General features: G+C 64.5%; 4 protein-coding genes across 4 annotated transcripts in view; 3 read left to right on the top strand and 1 right to left on the bottom strand.

Annotated features, from left to right (window-relative positions):
• The window catches only part of SARAF (store-operated calcium entry associated regulatory factor), a 4,697-nt gene extending 4,597 nt beyond the window's left edge, over window positions 1-100 (bottom strand). The window contains exon 1 of the mRNA XM_026046479.1: window positions 50-100. Coding sequence (XP_025902264.1) covers window positions 50-100 — 51 coding nt within the window. The remainder of the gene's footprint in view (window positions 1-49) is intronic.
• On the top strand, window positions 99-2,495 carry LEPROTL1 (leptin receptor overlapping transcript like 1). The gene is made up of 4 exons (XM_026046478.1): window positions 99-114; window positions 607-682; window positions 781-967; window positions 1,050-2,495. Exons 1-4 carry the CDS (start codon window positions 99-101, stop codon window positions 1,164-1,166), a joined length of 396 nt encoding a protein of 131 aa, XP_025902263.1. The 3' UTR covers window positions 1,167-2,495.
• A 779-nt stretch (window positions 2,496-3,274) lies between these two features.
• Window positions 3,275-8,808, top strand: SRP72 (signal recognition particle 72; the record flags this gene model as incomplete). The annotated part of the gene is made up of 19 exons (XM_026046486.1): window positions 3,275-3,377; window positions 3,500-3,620; window positions 4,130-4,253; window positions 4,331-4,474; window positions 4,596-4,707; window positions 4,859-4,890; window positions 5,091-5,215; window positions 5,309-5,366; window positions 5,538-5,669; window positions 5,780-5,908; window positions 6,015-6,087; window positions 6,284-6,348; window positions 6,873-6,968; window positions 7,153-7,256; window positions 7,465-7,542; window positions 7,830-7,967; window positions 8,118-8,155; window positions 8,344-8,500; window positions 8,589-8,808. Coding segments are annotated over 19 exons (1,998 nt in total), but the record flags the coding sequence as incomplete, so codon positions are not given.
• Window positions 8,809-8,910: 102 nt separating this feature from the next.
• ARL9 (ADP ribosylation factor like GTPase 9) overlaps window positions 8,911-9,335 on the top strand; it is a 2,183-nt gene continuing 1,758 nt past the window's right edge. The window contains exon 1 of the mRNA XM_026046476.1: window positions 8,911-8,934. Coding sequence (XP_025902261.1) covers window positions 8,911-8,934 — 24 coding nt within the window. The remainder of the gene's footprint in view (window positions 8,935-9,335) is intronic.

Raw genomic sequence — 9,335 nt, 5'->3', positions numbered from 1 at the left:
GGGGCGGGGCGCCGCCCGCCGCCCGGAAGCGGCCCGCACGCTTCCGCACTTCCGGCTCCCCGGCGCGCGGGCTGCGCGGCGGCTCCGCAGGACGCGCCATGGCCGGCATCAAAGGTGCGCGCGCCACGGCGGGGGGGGCAGTGGGAACGGTCGTCCTGGCAACCCGGGTGGGGGGAGCGCAGCGGTTGCCCTGGCAACCCGGAGGGGGTGCGGTCGCCGTGGCAGCCCGGGGTGTGTGTGGGGCGGGGGGGAGTGCGGTCACCCTGGCAACCCGGAGGGGGTGCGGGCAACGTGTGTGGGGGGGGTGCGGTCGTCTTGGCAACCCGGAGGGGGTGCGGTCGCCCTGGCAACCTGGGGAGGGGGGTGCAGTGACCCTGGCAACCCGGGGGGCGGGGAGGCGCCGAGCGGTCGTCCTGGCAACGCGGGTGGGGGGGATGCGCTCGTTCCCCTCCCTCCGTGAGCTCCGCGTGGACATTTCCCGCGCCCCCCCCCCACCTCTTTTGGGGCCGTTTCCCCCGTTTTTGCTTTTGTCACGATAACGTTTCCCATTGACTAACCTGTCTTTTTCCCCCGCTCCGTTTYGCTGCGTTCCTGGTCCGGCGGCAGCCCTCATCAGCCTGTCCTTCGGCGGCGCCGTGGGCCTCATGTTCCTCATGCTGGGATGCGCCCTGCCGCAGTACAAGTAAGGCGGGCGCTGCCGGTGCCCGGGGCGCTGGGCACGTCCCTGGGCCCGCGCCCCCCTTCCCAGCGCCGGCTCCATGCCTGCCCTCGCTCCCGCAGCCAGTACTGGCCGCTGTTCGTGCTCTTCTTCTACGTGCTGTCGCCCATGCCGTACTGCGTGGCRCGGCGGCTCGTGGACGACACGGACGCCGCCAGCAACGCCTGCAAGGAGCTCGCCATCTTCCTCACCACGGGCATYGTGGTCTCCGCCTTCGGGCTGCCCATCGTGTTCGCCAGGGCCGAGCTGGTGAGTCGCCCTTTGTCGCTGCCCGGTGCCTTTACCCGGGGGGAGTCCTGCCCCCCTCACCAGGCGTCCCCCCAATTTGCAGATCTACTGGGGCGCCTGTGCACTCGTGCTCACCGGCAACACCGTCATCTTCGCCACCATCCTCGGCTTCTTCCTGGTCTTCGGCAGCAACGACGACTTCAGCTGGCAGCAGTGGTGACGCGGGGCGCCCCCGGCACTGCCTCCCGCCGCCCGCGCCGGCCGCGTGGCCCGTGGATCTCCCGGCTTCGCGGGGCGTCGCGGCGGCCGGCGCCGCTCCTGCCCACGGTACGTTCCGTAGGCGCTCTCCCGGCTTCCAGTTGTCGTTCCCGCGCTGTTTCGTGTCCGTGTGAAACGTTGGGAGCCGGAACAAGAACGTTGGCGGGCGCTTGCGGAGAAGAGCAAGCGACGTTTTCAAGTCGAGCAGCAAAGCCGAGCTTTGGAAAACTTTTGAATACAGTGATTGAACTAGGACACCTCAAAGCGGTGGGCGAGGTAAGAGGTCGTGCAGCACCACCATCAATSAGATGTACTCGGCGTGTTCCTGAATGGAAACAGGCACGACGCGGGAAGAGCCGGTGGCAGATCCTCGGGCCGCTTACATCCGGGGTGTCCGTTGGAGGAGGCAGCCGAAGGGCAGCCGGGCTTCCCCGGGGAAAAGCCAGAATTTTAGCCTCGTTCCCGCTTCGACCCGCTTCGTTCTCCACCGTCACGCGGCTGCAACGTGCAAGTGTTCTGTAAATTCACTGATGCTGTGACATGCAAAACTGAATGCCATTGGGGGGGAGGGAAAATGATGTTTAAATTCCTTTGGTTTTTGTTTTTTTAATCTCTTTGGAGCTGCTTCTATTTGTAAGTATTGTATTGCTGCTCTCGTTACCAAAGGTGGTAGCGTGTTCATTGATGGGTCTGTGTCGATTTGAAGCATTCACAAAASCTCTGCATTTCCCCTCCCTAATTTATTTTGTGTGTAGCCTACACGGAGTACATCTACGTTTCCCCTGTAGATCCACACTTGCCGCGTGTCCCGCGGCCTCAGAGCGAAGCTGTTTTCCCCTCCGCACAGCGCAGTTGCTGCATGACATCTTTGCAGGTCGCTGCCTGRTTTCAGGGGCATTTTTAAGTTCTCCCGCGCTGTTCGTTGGTATTTGATGCTGTGTCTAGAGCTGTGGCTCTTTTTCCGCGAGGTGACACAATTCCCGATGTTTTTGGCACATTGTCTTTGTACCTCTCCGTGGTCTGAATCGCCCGTTTATAGCAACGTGCCGTCAGACGCTCTGCAGGGAGCGCGCCGGCAAGCCCGCTAACCAGCTCGGTACCAAAACCTTCTGACCAAAAATCTTCTACACTCCGTTTTTATTCCATTAAAAGTGCTCTGCGTGGTTAGATGGCTCAGATCCTCTTGGACTCCCGGCTCCGAGGGGACTCCGCGTCCCTCGGGGATTCCCTCGGGGATGCGAAGCGGCTGTTCCTTGTCCCGCCCCTGCTGCTTCCCCCTTTTGTTTTATTTTRTTTTGTTTTATTTATTGACGTGTGTGTCTGTCTGTGCCCGTTGCGCTGACAGCTGCGCTTGAGGGGCAGGGGCTGCCGCTACAGCACCACTGTCCTCCCGGGGGAGACCTTTCAACAATAAAACGTTTGAAAGAGCCACCYGACTTCTGTCTGTTTAATAATAATAACTCCAATAAAAGAGTATTCTGTTTATTATTTATTTTTCTTCAGCGGGGTTGCTGTTGCACAGATCTTGGGGTATTTGGCAGCTTTTAAGCGTGTTTAAGACGCCRGTGCCGCTCGGCTTCCGCTGGGGCAGCGGGGCGAGTTGCAGGTGACAAATGGGGCTRTTTTTGGGGTGAAACCCTGTAATATTCGCAGCGCCGCAACCCAGGCAGCGATGCCGGCGAGAGGGGCCCTTTTCCAGCAGAAAAGATGGAAAGGGGGAAGCGGGGGAAGGGGGGGTGGGGGATCCCGTATATTTTGGGGATGCCCTGTCTTCCCACGGCCACGTCAGCCCCGGTGCTGGCGCTGGTGCTGATTAATGAGCTCTGGAGGGGAGGGATAATTGGGAGAGGGGACAATGGGGAAAGGGGGGGGCAATGGGGAAAGGGAGCGGGGGGGGCGCGCCCTAGGAAAGGCAGGGGTGGCGCTGGGGGTGTCGGGTCCGTTTCGGGTCCGTTTTCGGGTGCGATCCCGCGGTTTCGCGCAGGAAGGCGACGCGGCGGCCGCGGCCCGTCCCCTTCCGGGCCGGGTGGCGCCCGGCGGCGGCGGCGGGGACACAAGATGGCGGCGGCGGCGGCGGCGGGCGGCGGGGCCGCCATGGCGGCGCTGTGGGGCGAGGTGAACCGCTGCGGGCAGAACGGCGACTTCGCCCGCGCCCTCAAGCCCCTCAACCGCAGTGAGTGCGGCCCCGCCGGGAGCGGGCGGGGGGCGCGCCTTGCCACGGGGCGAAACGGCGTGAAAAGCGCCCGAAAAGCGGGGGAATGGGTGATGAAGGGGTGCGAGCGCGGTGTGTGTCAGTCCTGCAGGCGAGCAGGGAGGACGCGACGGCGCTGCGCTGCAAGGTGGTCTGCCTCATCCAGAGCGGCGCCTTCCGCGAGGCGCTCGGCCTCATGGGCGCCCACGCCAAGGCGCTCGGCGGGTGAGGAGAGCGGGTGTCCCACGGGAAGGGTGCGCTCCCCGCGGGAACCGCCGGCGCGGGGCGCAGCCCGGGCATCCTCGGGGATCCGCGGCCACGCCGGAGCGGATTTCGGGGTGACAGCAGCCGCGCGGACTCACCGTGAGGATCCAGGACACATGAACGTCATCCCTAGCTCCGTGTCGCCCTGCTATCCCGTCGCCTTCCCGCCCCGGGGGTCTGGTTACGTGTGTGGCGGTCCCGACCGTTTCCTCCTGCTGCAGCACCCAGGCTGGGCCCTTTGCTGATGCCGGGCTGCTAAAAAGACCCCTTTGATTCACGCAGTCCCTAGGAGCTCTGGGGAATCTCCGCCTGGGTCCAGAGCAGGTCTAAAACRCCGGGTTTGTGGAGAGGGACCCGAGAAGGGAAGCTCCCCTTTCGGCTGGAGCGGCTCTGTGGGATGGGAGCAGCCGCGCGGGGCTGGCGGCGGCGCTGGCACCGGCACCATCCGCAGCCCCGCGCTGTCCCCGCAGCGACGGCATGGCCTTCGAGAAGGCCTACTGCGAGTACCGGCTGAACCGCATCGAGAGCGCCCTGCGCACCATCGAGAGCGCCGCGCAGCGCACCGACCAGCTCAAGGAGCTCTATGGGCAGGTGGTGAGTGCGGGATCCGGCCCGTGGCCCCCGGCTCGCGGCGCCACGCGGAGCCTCACGCCGCGTCCCTGTCCGCGCAGCTCTACCGGCTGGAGCGCTACGACGAGTGCCTGGCCACCTACCGGGACCTCATCCGCAACTCGCAGGACGAGTATGAGGAGGAGAGGAAGACCAACCTGTCGGCCGTCGTGGCGGCACAGAGCACGTGGGAGAGGGTCGTGCCCGTGAGTGCCTCCTCAGGAGAGCCGGGAGGACAGCGTGCCTGGAGCCCTTGGCTCTGTCGCGTGTCCAATCTGCAAGGCCCGGCTTTGGTTCATGCTGCATTACCTCTGTTTTCTGTGCTAGGAAGATCTGGGACTCCGAGAAGCTACCTATGAGCTGTGTTACAACAGCGCGTGCGCCCTGATCGGCCAGGGGAAGCTGAATGAAGCCATGAAGAAGCTGCAGAAAGCGGAAGGTAAAGGCGTGGCGAGGCTGGAGGCTCTGCGCGCGCCTCTCCGGAGCCTGGTCCTTCGTGTGTGCACTTGGAGCACCCTACCACGCGTGTCCTGACTGCTTTCCCCTGACGTCTTCTGCATCAGGCTCTTCATCTTCTCTCCCCCCTCCAGGGCTGTGCCGCCAGTCGCTCTCGGAAGACTCCGTAAGTTGCCGGTGTCCTAAGAGGCGTTTGCTGCCCGGAGCCGGCGTGTGGTGGATGAGGCTGCTGCGAAGGGGCTGCTGTCCCTGCTGCTCATGGCTACCCGGGAGAGCTCGGAAGCCCAAAGATAGAGCCAGGGAAAGAGGCATGAGGTGACATGTCTCCTTTGGTTTTCATGTTATCTTTTCTTCGTTTCCCTCCAGGATGTGACCGAGGAAGACATTGAGGCTGAGCTGGCCATTATCCACGGGCAGATGGCTTACATCATGCAGCTGCAGGGTCGCACGGAGGATGCCCTGCAGCTCTACAACCAGATCATCAAGTTGAAGTAGGGGCTCTTCCAAAACAAGCTCTTCCAGCTGTAGAGGGACCCTTGCTTCGCAGCCATGCGCTTTCCTCTCCCTCTCCTTCCAATCCCCAGGCCAACAGACGTGGGGCTGCTTGCTGTCATTGCAAACAACATCATCACAATTAACAAGGTACAGAATGGCTTACCTGGCTGCTCTCAGGGTGGGTCTTCCTGGGAATTAGCTCAGCCTGGTTCTGTGGTTGGGGGGAATAGCTGGGAAAGACAACAAAAAACAGAAGTTAAGTCAGAGGCCCGGAGACCTTTTTGTGTCCAAGCAATTGATGACGGGCAATTTCCCCAGGACCAGAACGTCTTTGACTCGAAGAAGAAGGTGAAGCTGACCAACGCAGAAGGCGTGGAGCACAAGCTCTCCAAGAAACAGCTCCAGGCCATCGAGTTCAACAAAGCCTTGCTGGCCATGTACACCAACCAGGTAGGGGAGCCCACTGCCAATGGGGAGCCTTGCACAAGGACCATTCCGGGCGGGATGGCTCCATGGGGAGCCCCCCGGGGCCGTGCTGAGCGGGGCTCTGTCCCGGGCAGGCGGAGCAGTGCCGCAAGCTGGCGGGCAGCCTGCAGGCGCAGAGCCCCGAGCACCTGCTGCCCGTGCTCATCCAGGCCGCCCAGCTGTGCCGCGAGAAGCAGCACGCCAGGGCCGTGGGCCTCCTGCAGGTACGTGGCGGCTGCCGGGCTGMTGGTGAGCGGCTGCAGTGCCCGTGTTTTCGGAGGTGGGCGCTGCCGCCACTGCGGGCCCAGCTCTCCCTGCCTCCGYCCACAGGACTTTGCGGAGCAGCACCCAGCCAGCGCCGCTGAGGTCAAGCTCACCATGGCCCAGCTGAAGATTGCTCAAGGTAGCCAGGGTCTGCCCGGGGCGAGGGGCAGCAAGGGCCAGTGCGTGCAGCTGAGAGATGCACTCAGGTGCTCTCTGTGTGAAGCCATAGTTCAAAGGAAGGGGGATCCCTGTGTCCCGGCTGTTTTCCTAGAGGAAATTCAGGCTAGGGACACGAGCCCGGTGTCGCCTCCGAGCATGCACTTCCTCTCCCCCAGGCAGCGTCACCAAGGCCTGCATCATCCTGAGGAGCATCGAGGAGCTGCAGCACAAGCCCGGCATGGTGAGCACCGCTCCCAGGAGCCCCGCGAGTGCCCTGGAGCACTGGTGGCTCCTTTCCTGTCCTGTTGCTGTCCCGCGGAAGGAGTTTGAGCCCAGCTTCCTTACGCTGAGGATACATCGGGGCGGGGGGGCCTGGCTTGGCTGTGAAGGTGCTTGGCTGCCAGCGGGGGTGCTCTTGGCCTGCTCTCCCCCCCGGCACTGCCTGCATGTCCTGGTGTAACATCCTGGAGCAGCCGCTGACCTTGCACGAGCAGCTGGGAAGCTGCTCTAGGACACTGGGCACTAGGGAGAAGAGCTTTAAGCCATGATCTTTAGTGCTGATGTCTCATCTTGGGGGGCAAATGGGAGGGACGTGCTTGCCGCTTGGGGAGCTTCGGCCGTAGAGGGCTCCGTTGGGTGAACACGGTCTGCAGGTTGCCCTGCAGGAGAGAGGGGCAGGGACCTTCTTGTGGGAGCGACTGCTTGGGAGGGTCTTGGCCGGCTCTCTGCTGAGCGCCTGCCCAGAGCTGCTCGGGGTGTTGGCAGGTGTCCGCGCTGGTGACCATGTACAGCCACGAGGAGGACATCGACAGCGCCATCGAGGTCTTCACGCAGGCCATCCAGTGGTACCAGCAGCACGAGGCAAGTCGAGGCAGGGCCTGCAGAGCGCCGCGGTTCCTGCCCGGCCCTTCCCGGCACCGCGTGGTCCCGCGGCCCGGCTGGGTGGGATCCAGGGGTGGTTCCTGTGGCGGCACTGGAGCCCTGGACRCGCGGCCCGGGCGGCTCCGTCCCGGTCCACGGCTGCAGCTGCCGCTGTGTCTTGCAGCCCAAGTCCCCCGTGCACCTCTCGCTCATACGGGAAGCGGCCAACTTCAAGCTGAAGCACGGCAGGAAGGAGGCGGCCATCAGCGACTTGGAGGAGCTCTGGAAGTGAGCGGGGAGCCGCGCGAGGGGAGCGCAGGGGCCCGCGGGCAGCACCTCCTGCCAGCGGGGCCRGCGCCGTTTCCTCCCCCAGCGCTGCTGCTTCGGAGGCCTCTCTGTGCCTGGCTCATCCGTGTCGCTGACACGCAGTGTTGGCCCGAGGGGCAGCAGCGGGGACGAGCCTCGCTGAGCCCGGCTTTCGTTTCTTACCCCAAAGGCAGAACCCGAAGGATGTGCACACGCTGGCGCAGCTCATCTCCGCCTACTCCCTGGTGGACCCCGAGAAGGCAAAGGTGTATCCTTTGGAAGGGGAAAGCGGCTTTTCCTCCCTCGGCTTCGGCCACATGCCGAATTTGGGCCTCCTCTCCTGTGAGGAAGAGTGAGGCAGGTGCCAAGAACAGCCGGGTGCCCAGGGGGAGTCCTTGGGAGCCACTTCGTGTAGTCGCTGTGGTTGTTCCCGTGGCTGTTTCGGCCCTGGGGGCAGCTCTGTCCCGTCCCACGTCGCCCGGGGCTCAGTCCCTGCTGAGGGTCCCCTCCTGCGCCAGCCAACCCGGTTTGCATCCCTGAGCTCCCCCCTGGCAGCCTCAGCAAGCACTTGCCGTCCTCGGACAGCCTGTCCCTGAAGGTAGAYGTGGACGCGCTGGAGAACTCCCCCGGGGCAACCTACGTTCGCAAGAAGGCCGGGAAGCTGGCGGGCGACAGCCAGCAGAAGGAGCAAGGGTGAGGGCACTGTGCACCCTGGGGTGCCTGGGGAGCTGCAAGCACCCACGGGACACAGCAGCAGCAGCAGCAAAGCCCAGTCGGGGAGAGCCGGGGCTGCCCGGGCCCTCTCTGTGYCGGCTGTGACCTTCCCCTCCTCTCCCTTGGCAGGCAAGGGGACGTGAAGAAGAAGAAGAAAAAGAAGAAGGGTGAGTTGTGTGGCGCAGCCCTTGGCCGCCTCGCTGTGAACCCGGCTGCTCCCGACACTCTCTTCCGAGCGGGGCTTCTCCCCGTTCAGCTCCTGGACGAGGAGCCGGGCAGGTGCTCCGGGCTCGGCACGTCCCCCTCACTGGCGCGTTGACCCCGCCACCCTTCCCTTGCGCTGCCCGTTCCGCAGGAAAGCTGCCCAAGAACTACGACCCCAAGGTGACGCCTGACCCGGAGCGCTGGCTGCCCATGCGGGAGCGCTCCTACTACCGCGGGCGGAAGAAGGGCAAGAAGAAGGACCAGGTCGGCAAGGGCACGCAGGGCTCCACCACGGCTGGCTCCGAGCTGTGAGTACCTGTTGTGGGCCGGGCTCATGGGGCTGCCCCGGCTTGCATTGCCCCATGCTCGTCCTCACGAGGTGCCCTGTCCCCTCAGCGACGCCAGCAAGGCCGCCAGCAGCCCCCCGACGTCCCCCCGGCCGGGCAGCGCCGCCGCCGTCTCCAGTAATGTCATTCCGCCCAGGCACCAAAAGCCAGCGGGGGCCCCGGCCACCAAGAAGAAACAGCAGCAGAAGAAGAAGAAGGGGGGGAAGAGCGGGTGGTAGGAAGCAGCGCGCGGAGGCTGTCGYGGAAGCTGCTGGCTGCACAATAAAGATGTGAAGCAGGCGCTGGCCGGAGGCTCCTGGCATCCTCACTAACCGTGGCGCGTGGGGCAGCAGGGTGGGCGCTTGGGCTCTGCCTGGGGCCTCCTCTCGAGCATGAAGCTGGGATGGGTCTCGGAGGTGCTGCAAGAGGGATGCAGGGCTGGAGGTCGGGCTCCAGCTCCCACCTCAGTCCGTTGCAGAGGGGCAGCGGCTTCTGGCAGATCCATGAGGGAGGGATCTCCTTCTAAGGGCTGAGGGTTTGGGGACCTAAAAGAAGTTGAAGCCAAAGCCCAGAGAGGGTTGAAGCCGGGTCAGTGCCGCTGTGGAGGAAAAACAAACACAGAACTATGGAATCTGCTGGGCTGCAGCTGTGGGATGAACTCCTGTGAGCTCCCGGCCTGGGGGCCGTGTCTCCTCTCCCTCCTCCCGGAGCTCCGGTGCTCGCGCAGGGCGCCCCGCGCTCGGGGCTGTGCCGGGAGCTCCGCGCGGGCGGCCGCGGCTCCGCGGGGCTCGGGCGCCGCCTCCGGCCGGCGCGGGGC

Source organism: Nothoprocta perdicaria, unplaced genomic scaffold (assembly GCF_003342845.1).
Source record: "Nothoprocta perdicaria isolate Ctin4 unplaced genomic scaffold, notPer1 scaffold_445, whole genome shotgun sequence".
Taxonomy (NCBI): domain Eukaryota; kingdom Metazoa; phylum Chordata; class Aves; order Tinamiformes; family Tinamidae; genus Nothoprocta; species Nothoprocta perdicaria.
Note: the sequence above shows the minus strand (reverse complement) of the source record. Positions and strands in the feature narration are given on the sequence as shown.